Here is a 13,701-nt window from a genome sequence, read left to right as displayed (position 1 = left end):
AAGATTTCAAACCTGCATAAACTAAAACACTGCAGGTGATTCCCTGGTGAGTGAGGAAAGTAAACCTATATTTTTTGTCTGTTACTGATACAAATGCTTTCTGTTTTACCTACTCCATATTGTTTGTAGGTTCATAGATTCATAGGTGTGTACTAGGCTAATGGCCCTGGCGCCTTTGCAAGCCTAGCCCATAGAAGTGCCCTGGCATCATGCCGCCAGACGTTAGTTTCTAGTGCATCTATCAAGTAGAGCTACTGGAGTGATCCCCAAGGTGAACTTTCTATTTCCCATCTACTCATCAAGATTTCTTTTGAAGGCCAGTGAGGTACTCTGCTTGACATGTATGGGAAGGCTATTCCAGAGCATGGGCAGTCACTGGGTTATGAACCTGTCCCTCCAGCATGTTCTGTTAATTGTGGTAATGAGGTTGAGATCTCTGGAGCATGTGACGTGGAGGGATTGGGATTTCTTTAGATGTAGCATTTCTAACAGAGCTGGGTCAAACATGGCTTTGTAAGTCAAGCAGAGATCGCCTCTTAGTAGACAATTTGAGACAGAGAATAGCTGGAGTTTTGTGAGTCTGTCCATGTAGGACATGTATTTAAGGCCTAAGATCCTCTTTGTGAGGTACTTTTCTGGCCTTTCCAGCTATTGCATGTGTCTAGTGAGGTACATGCCAAATGGGACATTATACTCGATGATTAGCCTAATGAGGGCAGAGAGAGATGATTACCTCTTTCTTCCTGGATGCAAAACCCTTGGTAATGAGATGTGCCACATAGAAGGACTTTCTGACCACAGTGGCGATGTGGTGGATCAAAGGAGAGGTTGTCAAGCTGTGTCCCCAGATCTCTTATAATGCCTTCAGTGTTTAGTGGGCTCCCATCTATATGGTAGTTAGTGGGAACTGAGTTTTTTCCAAAGGGGATAATGGCACAATTTTTGGCATTAAGCTTAAGGTCATGGTTTCGACACCAGTCATTGGTCTCAGTGAGGCCTTTCTGTAGGATGTCTACGTCACTCTTAAGATGGCTGATTTAGTGCCCGAGTGTAACAAAAACAGTCTAGATTCAGATGCTGAATCTAGACTACATTATGTAGGCTGAAAATACAGCTGAAAACAAATGCAGAAAATACACAGTCACAACAGTAAAAAAAGCAGAAAAAATGCAGTGATCAGATACAATGCAATTTAAAAAGTCCAGTAGAAACACAACATATACTTATTTTCTTGCTTCCCTGCACCCTTGTGGCAAAAGATTGTGGATCCAGCCTTATCTTAGCTAGAGATTGCTGGAGGAAGGTTCATTGTGTACTTTCCTTTTGTCAGATTAGCTTCAAACTGTTGACTTTCACCTGTATTTAATCCTATATTTGCATCTCACAACTGGGGTTAGTGGTGTCCTTTATAGATGCAAACTCCTTAAAACAAAATGTTTTCCTAGATAATTGTCAGTGAAAACCTCACAAGCTTCACTGTTGCACCAAAGACAACTTAGTTGCGCACTGAGCAGTGTTGCTATACCTATCGTCCACAACTAACAGTTTAACAACTCTTGATAGTTCTAGTGCAAAAACTGGTCAATCTAGCTCACACCTTTCCCTAATAATTTGATAGCCCTTGTGCAAAAACTGGTCAGTCTAGCCCAGTCCTTTCCCTAATAGCTCATATGTAAAAACCTGCTATAATGGACAGCAGCTTCCCATCATTTCTCCAGCCAGCCTGATTGACATGGGAAATCTGAGGCAATGCAGTAATTGCCTCATGTATACTAACAACCATTTACTCCTACAGCAAACAAATACCTATGTGAAAGATGTAAGTACGCTATGAAACTGGAATCACTTCTCTCATGTAACAACAAACTGGATACCAAACAGGTTGTCAGTACATACTCTTTGCCTCTCACACAAACTAAAGGCTCAACAAATAGATCCACATACGTGGAGGTACTCATTAGAAGTCTACTAAAAGTTCAGAGACCTCTCAAACATAAACAAAGTGCACACACTGTTAAGGAAATAGAAACCACTACACTTAATAACATATACAAATGTGTCTCAACAAATAAGCCCATAAGGCAAAACATCTCTAAAGCAAAAGTCCTGGTCATAAGTGAATCTATAGTGAGACACGCAGATGTTTCCCTTACCAGGCTGGACAAGGAGAAGGTCATGGTCAGCTGCCTGTCAGGTGCCAGGATCCATCAGATCATGCATGCACTCAAGTCACTTAAGTACAGTTATGACTCGGTACTAGTTAATCTTGGGGTGAATAATTTCAGACGTACCTCTCTGGACTATATGAAAACAGATATGACTGAACTGTCAGACTATGTGTCCCAGAAAGGTATGACCCTAGCCCTAAGCAGCATTCTACCTTCTTCCAGGATGATGCCACAGTATAAAAAAATGATCAACTTCAACAATTGACTTAGCTTCTGTTGTCAGTCCAGGGGGATCCAGTATCTGTCAGCCTGGAATGGCATGATCGACAGGTCACACTGCTTTACCAGAGATTGTGTGCACCTGTCTTCTCTAGGCTTTCGGATACTGGCAAAGTTGTTTTTCTCCTCCATAATGCCTTGTTAGGCAATGTCAAAACAACAGAATTTCTGATGTAACAAAATCCACCCGAGACAAATTCACGGTTCTGCTGCTTAATGCTAGAAGTCTAAACATGAAGCTGTACTTCCTAGAAGCGCTCATCACCTTGGAGGATGCTGACATCTGTGCAGTCACTGAGACATGGTTCAAGGCTGCAGAGAGCACCCCAGCTGTGCAAAGCTACAATGCCTTCCACATGTTCAGACCTCAAAATGAGCATGAAAGAACCAAAGGTGGAGGGATATTCATCTTCATTAAAGCCAAGTACACCTCGAGACTGGTCAAATAGTATGACTCTCTCAAACTACTCTATGTCCAATTAACTTTAGGCAAAATACCCTACCACATCATTGCTAGTTATAGGTTCTCCACCATGAACCCAAAAAAGCACATCGCCTACCTGGACTTACTGGAATCACTCTCCATACAGCCCAACACCTTGGCCATGGGTGATTTCAACTATCCTTCCATCAACTGTATGATATACATGAATGCAAAGACACTCATCCAGATGTTCGTGGACTTTGTTAATTCAAATGCTCAAGAATAGCTAGTCTGCACCCCCACAAGGGGCTCAAATGTCCTAGACATACTACTCACCAGCATTGGTAGTCACTGCACTCCCCCCTTGTGTGATGCCTTCCCTGGTAAGGTTGGACTGTAAAACTGTCTCATTCAAAGTTACTTTTGGACCTGACACCCCCACAATGAAAAAAAAAACTGAAGAACTTCTCCAAAGCTAGCTTCAGACTACAAAGTGATGGTATAAAAATTTTATACCCCCCACACACAATGACTCCTATGCAGAGGTGTACTCAGATGCCCCGTACAAACACTTTAGCAGCTGTATAGATTCGGCTGTACTTGAATGGGTCATAACCAGGTCCTCCTGAAAAAGAAGCCACCACGGTGGACGTGAAGTGTAAACAGGCTATATAACAAGAGGAAGAAACTGATGTCTAAGAATAAGAGGGAACTGACTCAGCAAAGGAAGAATTCCCTCCTCAGCTTAAACAAGCAAATCAGAAATCTCATGAAATCCTCCAAAGCTAAGTATGAAGCTAAAATAGTGTCCCTAGCTAAGGGTAATCATAAGGTATTCTTTAATTACATCCGAAATCTAAAATGAAACGCTCAGCTTTGTGGAGAATTGATAATAGATGGTACAACTCATACTGCAGAAAATTGCCAGCCTGCTACCTGATATATTTTGTGCAAACTTCACCTCCTGGCTCCACCAGCCATACCTAAAAGCATACCCAACACCAGTCCCCTGCCTAGTATCCCTAGAGATCAGGCTCTCCAAGGCCAAAAATACAGCCTCAGTGCGACCAGATAATATCCCAGGATGCTTATTAAGCAGTCTAAAACAGGACTTAGCAGACCCACTTAGCACTCTCTTTAACCATAGCCTGAGAACTGGCTTTGTTCCAGCAGGGTGGATAACAACAACAGTAATCCTCTTGCAGAAAGGGGAGCCATCAACAGACCCTGGGAACTATAGAACCATAAGTCTAACCAGTCTCATCTGCAAGGCCATGGAAAAAAATCATCATTGACCTTCTCAACAAGGACATAGGCGACTTTCAAACTCTAGACCCAACACAATTTGGCTTTGTTAAGGGTAGGTTATGCTTATTAAATCCGATGGACTTCTTCAAGAAATTCACCAAAGTCCTGGGTGAAGGTAAGACAGTGCATACCATCTATCTTGACGTGGCCAAGGCTTTTGAAACAATCCCCCACTCAGGTATCATTAATAAACTCTCTCAATTATGGATTAGGTTCATAGGTTCATAGATTAGTACTAAGCTAACTGCCCTTTTGAGCCATTTTAAGCTTAGCCAATTATCCCCTATGACAGTCAAACCCTGCACCTTGTGTTTGTAAGGCAAATACCTTAACCATTAGGCCACCTAATGGGGGATTAACCCTAACATCACTAGATAGGTAGCTAATTGGCTCACTGACAGAACCACACACTGTCAAAGTTAGTGACTCCAACTCTACCAGTAGATCATCACCAGTGGCATACCACAAGGTTCTGTGCTGTGTTCTTTACTGTTTGTTATCTACTTCTCAGAAGTCCAGGCTAAAGTATATGGCCTTGGCTTACCAAGTTCACTGATAATTGCAAATTGGGTGCAATCACAGAGTCCCTCAGTGATGTTCACGTACTACAGGAAGGACTAACACAGACAAATGACTGGTGCCAAAGCCATAATCTAGAACTAAGCACAAAAAAGTACATTATTATCCCACTTGGCAAAGTAGAATTCTCCACTAACTACAGTATTGACTATAACCCCCAAGCTCAAACCGAGTGATGCTAGACCTAGAAACACAGGTAGATAGCAATCTGAACTTTGACCACCAAGGTTCTTCTGTGGTAAGGAAAGCATTCTTTGTTGCGCACTTCATAAGTAAGGGCATCACATCCAGGTCTAAGGATGTTATCTCCACTGTACTTGACTCTCATCAGACCATTAATAGAGTACAGTGCTTCCTTTTGCATGTACCTCAACAGACACCTGCAGCAGCTGGAGAGACCACAGAGATTCCTCACCAAGAAAATACAGGGCCTCCAAATCATGACATACGTGGATAAACTAAACGCCCTGTCACTGTATTTTGTATCATATAGGCTGCTGAGAGGGGACTTGTGCCTGGCCTACAGGGCAGTTTCCAACCCTGCCATGATGGATATACTTCACATACACAAATCTAATGGTACAAGCCACTCACTTTAGGGATCTTAACCTAGCCTGTGACATTAACAGAACATGCTAGGGAGACAAATATGTCTCCCAGAGACTGCCGCTCCTGTGGAACAAACATCCAGTTCACATGAAGCAGAGCTCCTCACTGCCCCTATTCAAGTGCAGTTTAGACAAATGGATGGGAGACATCAAATTCACCCCAGGGGTGGCACGCATGTCCCTCATGGGCAGTCAGTGTTGGCCACAGACTAGCTCTGCAAAATATGTTCACTCAATGAGGACAGATGGGGCAATGTGGGATTAACATGGTTAGGCTTGTAAGGGCTCTAGGGCCGCTATCCTAGTAACCTTCTATGAACCTATGAACCTATATTAGTATTTCTTTTAGATGACTTACATATTATTATTTTATGTACTGACACCAAAAAAAGGGCTAATAAATCTACTGTGAAAGCTTTGCTTAATGTGCAGCAGATGCGAGATATGCTCAAACATCATCGTGCATTAACTTTGGATGAAGCATACCCTATGAAAGAATAAGCATGTCTGCATCAACATATGATTTTTTTTGGGTCTATATCAGTTCACTGAAATAGTTGAAGTTCGAACACCATATGTTCGAACTTCTAACCACGAAGTACAAAAACATTGAAGTCTTAGAACAGCAATTTTTTTTCCAAGGGAAAGAAAATCGCTGTTCCAAGAAACACACACACAACACAAGTACACCAAAAAAACAGCAATCCACACACAAACACTTAAAATCCTACTAATAGAACAAAACCGACCAGTCCTAGGTAGGGTGCCTCTTCAGACCAAAGATATGTAATGAAAACCAACAAAAGAGGCTCGCCACAGGTTACTTCGGCAAGGTTTAATATCACAAAAACAACAAAATAACAGATAAAAATGAGCGCTTTCACGTTTCACGAACGTTTCATTTCAGTATTGAAGTCTGATGAAACGTTCGTGAAACGTGAAAGCGCTCACTTTTATCTGTTATTTTGTTATTTTTGTGATATTAAACCTTGCCGAAGTAAGCTGTGGTGAGCCTCTTTTGTTGGTTTTCATTACTTAAAATCCTACATCTAACCCTACACTAAACTGTACATACACTACTATCTATCCACTTACCTTAACTCAAACCCTAACCCTAAGGTCCATCACTATCACACACACTCACCTGACCCTAACCCTAACTCACCTATCCCACCCTAACCTTAAAGTCTGTCGCTATCGCACACCCACCTTACCTGCACCTTAACCCTAACTCACCTAACCGGTGCCCTAACCCTAACGTCCACACAATCGCACACTTACCCGAACCCGACCCATAACTTCCCACCACATTCCTGATAATCCCGAAGCCACAGAAATGGCCAACTGAATTCTTTCCCTGGGAAGGAATTTGGTGTTCCATGGCTTCACAATAATCAGTGTTCAAACTTCACAGTTCGAACATCTGGTGTTCGAATGTCAGCCATTTCGACGGACTGATATAGACACATTAGAATCCTATAAAATATAGTATTCTTGTCTTTGTAACGTGAGTTTCATAGGTTTCAAAAAGCAGAAAGCAACAAGCAGCTACAACTGGAAGAATATTATCACTCATCCAGACACTTGCAGAGAGTTCTGTTCATAAATTCTAAAATATGAATAATTTGGTCAGGACACAAAAAGAACACATTTTTCCCTGTCTTTATTTTATTTATTTACATTTAAAAAAAAGGTTTGATATTCAACAGCTTTTAATCATGTGAGCAAAGAGTTAAAAAAAAAAAAAAATTCTATACAAAGTCACTGTTGTGCAAGTTGCATTAGTTAAAAATTATATTTTTGAATTGATTTTATTAGTCAGAGGCAGCAAGCAACATCTACTGTATGTGAGCATTTTTGAGCACAGTGATTGTCTTACTACCAGGTTAAAAAAAAATAATGCAATGACTCTGTTGAGATATTTCAATGCCCATAGCATTGATTTGGAAATTTTGAAATGGATTTAATTCATGTCATGGTCATCTGTGAAGGGAAGACTGGGCAGGTCCTCGAGAGCTCTACCAAGGGATAGAGGAAGGATTGGGTAATTGTGTGTCGTACTATGGAGCCCTAAAGGGTTTCATGTTCATGTTTCTAATTTATTGACTGCAAGTCAGCAGAGATGAACTGATGCTAGACTGTACTATTAGCTGTCAAATGAAAAAGGGAAAACTGCAGGAGCTCTGTGAGCATATCTCTAGACTGTGACTCTGTTTTCAGATTGTGCCTGCTGCTTTCTGTGGACACCTGCTAATATTGTTGAAGACTACTAGTTACGGGATGCCTAGCCCAGCTATCCCTGAGTAATGGATGAGGGAAGACACTTAGCATGATTTAACCTTCATCATAACCTGAGTATTCTTGTGTACATCTATACTGTGTTGTCATTTTTAGCAGAGGCATGCTATGAAGTAACAGTGATCATCTCTGTAAAGTGAAATAATTATGCAGAAGGCACAAGCATGTCTGACATGTCAGAGTAGATGAGGAGATTAACAACATAAACTGCAAAGAAGGCTACCAAGCAGGGCCAGTTTGATGGAGAGGATATCTTGAAAGCAAAAAAAAATGCTCTGGGATGTGCAGAGCTATGGAGGTCTGACAGAAAGGGATATAAAGAAAGTGAAGGAGAGATGTTCTTCTGGTGTGACATGGGGGTGAGTGATAGATCAATTATCTTAATAAGGCACAGTGTTAAATTCCCTACCATTTCTTTGATATTGGCAAAACCAGGTTAATTTTCAATCAAAGCAAGCTAGTCAAAAGTCTGTTCAGCTGCAAATTTCTAAACTATTCTTTCATGGAATGGAAAGTCCTCTACAGGTCATTGTGCCCTCTTTGTCGCAGTTGCAAATATAATCAAGTCCAGGGTTACTGTGCACTTTATGAGTTAAGGAGAGATCCTATTTATAGCAATCTCATTTTACAAATGGGACAGTCAATGTCTTTTTAAAAATCATGACTGACACATGATTTCATAAAACTGGATAAAACTGATGGGCTATCTTTTTACCCACTAATAGGGTATGATATGCCAGGGCAGTTGTAAGACCCAAAATGCCAGCTTGAAGGTTTGGCTATGGGAGGGGGGCAGTGGTAAATTTAGAAGAGCAGTTTATGTACAAAGATGAATGCACAGTAAAGACAGAAATCATTTCTGGCTCCCTGTGTATTATATAGTTTGATAATATTTGTCTATGGAGACAGTAGCTGGTTTGAGCCTGTGTGAGTGTTTGTGTGTGCATGTCTTTGCAGGAAAAAAAATAAACACTGTCAGTGGTAATCTGTAGGTATTTGTAACAGCTCACTTGAATAAGCTATCCTCTTGCATATTATTATTATTACACAAAATTCAGAAAAACAAGTGTAACCCTGTTGTGAAAGCTGCCATATGGCATAACTTATGTTATTATTGCATGCAAAAAGGTCATCATGAGTGAAAGCATCCTTTAGATGTAGATGGCAGTTTTCAAAGCTGTGCATACACAACATAAGATATCGGTGCATTTGCATAACTATAATGTAATCATCTGTATTCAATATTATATGGTAGCACAATACTGTAGACATTGCCTTTGAAAAGTGAGACTGCAAAGTGCTTGGGAAGTGATTCTGCAATGATATGGCTCGTGCAGATTTAGATGACAACCCACTACCTCACCATCAGCCACCATCAAATATGTGTACCCCTTTTCCCACCTTCAATCTAGTTCTAGAAAACTGAAGAACGAGCCCTCAGTCAAGAAGCCTACTTTGGACTCAGACAGAAGGACTGTTAAAGAACTATCCTACTGAATGGGTACATGTTGACTTTGTTTAGTGCATCCTTAGAGCAGACATGAAATTTGACCCTCAGTTATTTACCAATGCACAAGGGCATTTTAATTCCTGCTCATCTGTCTACCAATAGGGGTAACTGATTATTTAATATGCATCTCTCTTACTTTGTGGTTCCTTATTACACTGCTTTTGCATTCATTCAAGTGATACAAAAGAAATACATTTTTAAAAAACAAATACATTTATAAGTAGCTTATTATCCAATCCATTCCAAAACATTTCATTTTTGCAGCTTATTGCAATAATATTTAAAAGTTGGAAAATCAGCAACACTAAAAATGTACAGTTGGCACAGATTTTAATTCCTGTTGAGAAGGTTGTAATAACTTGCAGGATGACATATGCAATGATTTGAAAAAGATAAAGAATGTATAGCAGTAAATATCACACTTCTGCATACATAAAGAGCATCTGAATTTGTTGAATGTCGACTTAGATTTAGGTAGAGATGGTTGTAAATGTCTTAGATTTCATTATTCTTCAGAAATTCTAGCATAACCAATTTGTTTCATTCTAAAATGAAAAAAGCTGGGAAAAAACAAACCAAAATTATCATTTTTATGCACGTTTGTCTTATGTTAACATCAAATTATGTACTTTAGGTTAAGAAATACATAAAGAAGTGCCAGCTGAAGAAACTCATGGTATATTGGATCTGTCCTGAGCAGATCCTGATCCTAGTCAAATGAGGTCCTAGGCAGGGTATTGGACCAGAGCCCCCCAGCCATTCCATTGTTCCATTACTTTACTGACTCTCCCCAGTTATCACAAACCTGTCAGTATTCATTCTGTTGTCTTCTTTACTTTTACAATGATTACAGAGATGTGGATTTAATTTAAAACTTTTATTTCAAAATTTAGAGCAGAAACACTGATGGTTATTTGCTAAATGAAACAAAACAGTTTTACATTGAAACAGTCTTTGCGTGAGCAACAGTATAGTCCCTTGAAACTCACATTCACTGAAAGTGTATCTGTCCAGTGGTGAATTAAGTGTACCCTGGACCCGGGGCTGTTTTTGAACCATGGGCCCACTGCACACATATTTACAACCATATATAAATACATGTGTTATTTGATTCACCTTCCTAATTGTTTTAAAATATGCTTCTCGTTTAATACAGCAACATTTGTTTTAGAGAGTGTGTTTTAATTTTTTTGAATAAGCAGTGAAACAAAATGTATGACCAAACATTTCAATCATAAAAGGTTACTCAGACTGTTGTCATTATAGTCTACCAATACTGATACTCAAGAATAACGGCCATTTTCTCGACTGTGTGCACATCACATGTCTGACTGTGACAAAAATTGTCAAAGTGAAGTATTCCAATTTGCTTTACACAAATGCACACAAGATCTGCAAATACAGACTAATGAATTGTTTTAACTTTATCAGCACAGCAGTGTCAGTCATTTTTATCCACATACATCCGCCAAACCCAAAAATTATAGCTACCTTCACTGCATCCCTCTCAGATGTCTGTGTGAAAAAATGAATAATGATGACCAAAGTCACATATTTCAAATTTGTTTCACACACACATAGATGCACACACACTAACCAAAGTATTCAAATGTAATTCACACATACATGCACACTAGTCCTGCAAAGACAGCTTAAAGATTGTTTAACAAATGACTAGTTGATAAAACCCTAAGGTTTTTTCACCCACAGACAGCTCTCCCCCACCAGCAGTTATAACTACTGTGTTGACTGTACACATCCATTATTGTAATGGAATAATAAAATTACATGTACTTTATTGGTAGCTTTGGATGAACTGCATGAAACCATATAAAGAACACTAGCATCATAACTTAAGATCCAACCACGTTTAGCACAGTTTTAACAGAAGAGTATTTAGGAGATCATAAGAAGTATTAACCTTCTGATAACATATGCTAAGTCAAGATGCACAACCATTTCAGAAGTAAAAGTCATCTGAATAATTCCATATTAAAGAGAATTACTAATACAGAGGTTACTACTGGCAAACTTTGCATTTCAGTGCTTCTTCTACAAATGTAGCACCTGCTGCCTTTGAAGAATAAATTGACTATGTTGCATTAAAAAATTGCTGTGCTGGTGATATTGCCATTACATTTTCTTAACTAGATCAACAATGCAATAGTGAATGGCTGGCAAACAACAAAAACAGGTTCATACTTACTAGGCATGTAGACCATTTAAGGAGCCTAGCCTAAATTCCCACTTGCTCTAAAGCACTGTCTGGTTAAGTGACTTGCTCAGTATCACACAGTACATAAATGAAGGTGGAAAGATGATAACACTGTATTCTTGCCACAGGAAGCAGGTTATGAACAAGTGAGAGCTTTAGTCCTCTGTGTTAACTGCCAGAGTAACAGCTTTTAACTAAATGTAGAACTCGTTTACAATCCAATTTAAAAAAAAATAAAGCAGATACTGTGCGTCTCATAGCTGGTCCCATGTGCTCCCCATTACACTAACTCTAACAACTATCCCTGGAAACATCCAGTATTTCATCTGTAATTTCTTTTAACTATGCTTGGTGAACTCACTCAAGCGACCGAGAACTGTAAAGTGCTGGAAGAAAGAAACTTACAGCATCAAAAATCAGTTACACTAACTCTAGCAACTACCCCTGAAAATATCCAGTGTTTCAACTGTAATTTCTTTTACCTGCAATTATGCGCCCTCGCTAATCTAACAAACAAGATCTGTTAAAAACTAGAGATAAGGCCTGGGAGAAAGGGCTCAACAACAGAACTACAACTAACAAACAAACATATCTAGAACTACGAAATAAATCTAAAAACATATTCGATAGAACAAAATAAATTACTATAGCAGTATCCAATCAAAGTGTATTCCACGGTGGTACAGCAGTAGCATTGTTACCTCACAGCAAGAGGTTTTCCCGTTCGATTCTCAGCTTGGTTTGGGAGTGCCTTCTGTGTAGAGTCTGCATGTCCTCCCCGTGGTTGGGTAGCGTTCGAAAGACATGCATGCGTAAATGGGAGTGCCTTCGTTGAAGGTTGGACGTCGAGCTGGCACCTTGGCGTTTCATAAAAAAATCTACTGCCAATCATTAGCAGACTGGAGTTCTGCTGTGGCGACCCCTTACCGGGAAAAAGCCGAAAGACAAACAACAACAGCAGTATCCAATCAAAAAAATCAAAGAAACCCACAGATATTCTAGGCTGCCATCAAAAAAATCCTACAGCTAGGACAAACTAGTACTCCCTCCCCAACACTCACCAATACTAAAGACAGCATGGCCTCATAATTTAACAGATACTTCACTGAATCCATACCAGCTCTCACAAACAGTAATTGCTCTTTCCCTACCCAGACTCACATAGTACCCGTGCTTGATCCCAATATCTTCTCTTTCCAACCTGTCCCAATAAACACCATAATTAAATATCTCAAAAGGCAACCTATTATACTTGCTGCTGACTATCTAATCTACCTGCCGAATATCTAAAAATCACTGCAGAAGCAATATCCTATCCAGTATCCATATTAATAAATTGATCCATTTCAGAACAAGTCCTCTAAAATTTGGAAAGTATTATTTATATATATATATATATATATATATATATATATATATATATATATATATATATATATATATATATATATATATATATCTCATCCCTCTACATAAAGGTTGAAACTTGACAGAATTATCAAATTACCGGCCAATAGCTATACTACCACCATTATCTAAAATACTTTAGAGGTGCATCCATTCACTAACCTTAAACTATCTAATAAGCAACAATCATCTGTTTAACACTCAGCATGGTTTCCATCCTAATCATAGCGCCACCACTGTCCTTGTTAACTTTACTAACATTATTAACCACCATCGCAATGAAGGCAATTTAGTTTCCTCCATCTTTCTTGATCTGTCTGAAGCTTTTGCTACTGTCTCTCATTCTAAACTCTTAATTACTCTCTTGGAACTTAAAATTTGCCATTCTGCCCTTAGTTGCCAGCAGTATGTAAAATGGCAACAAAATCTCTCGTCACTACTGCCTGTAACCTTAGAAGCCCCAGAGGGATCTATTTTGGGCCCTCTCTTTTTATTGTCTTTGCTAACAATCTTCATACTGCCATCCCACTTGCCTCTGTAGTTTAATATGCAAATGATTCCACCCTGATTTTTAGCACCCCAACACTACAAAAACTCCAAAAAATCACCCAGCAGTCATTCAGTGCAGTGGAATCTTGGCTAAACAATGCACAACTTATGCATAACCCTAACAAAACAAACTCATGCTCTTCTATCCAATTAGAGCTGAAGACCCCCCCACACACACCATTCAATATATCATCATCAAGCCATACAATTATGTCGCTGGTTTCCCAAACAAAATTACTTGAAGTGGTCATTGACCATAGTATGAAATCTGACATACAAATATCACAGGCAAAAAAGTTCACAAAAAAACTAGGAACCCTGTATAGAAATTGACAATTTATAAACAAATCTTCAAA

General features: G+C 39.3%; 1 protein-coding gene across 1 annotated transcript in view; it reads right to left on the bottom strand.

Annotated features, from left to right (window-relative positions):
* Positions 1-7,028: 7,028 nt before the first annotated feature.
* The window catches only part of LOC122787182 (thymic stromal cotransporter homolog), a 273,770-nt gene continuing 267,097 nt past the window's right edge, over positions 7,029-13,701 (bottom strand). The window contains exon 4 of the mRNA XM_044053765.1: positions 7,029-9,734. Within this exon, the coding sequence (XP_043909700.1) occupies positions 9,680-9,734 (55 nt within the window). The 3' untranslated portion in view covers positions 7,029-9,679. The remainder of the gene's footprint in view (positions 9,735-13,701) is intronic.

This window comes from Protopterus annectens, chromosome 13.part0 (genome assembly GCF_019279795.1).
Source record: "Protopterus annectens isolate FY-2018-M chromosome 13.part0, PAN1.0, whole genome shotgun sequence".
NCBI classification, from domain to species: Eukaryota; Metazoa; Chordata; order Ceratodontiformes; family Protopteridae; genus Protopterus; species Protopterus annectens.
This window is presented reverse-complemented; position numbering and strand designations above follow the sequence as displayed.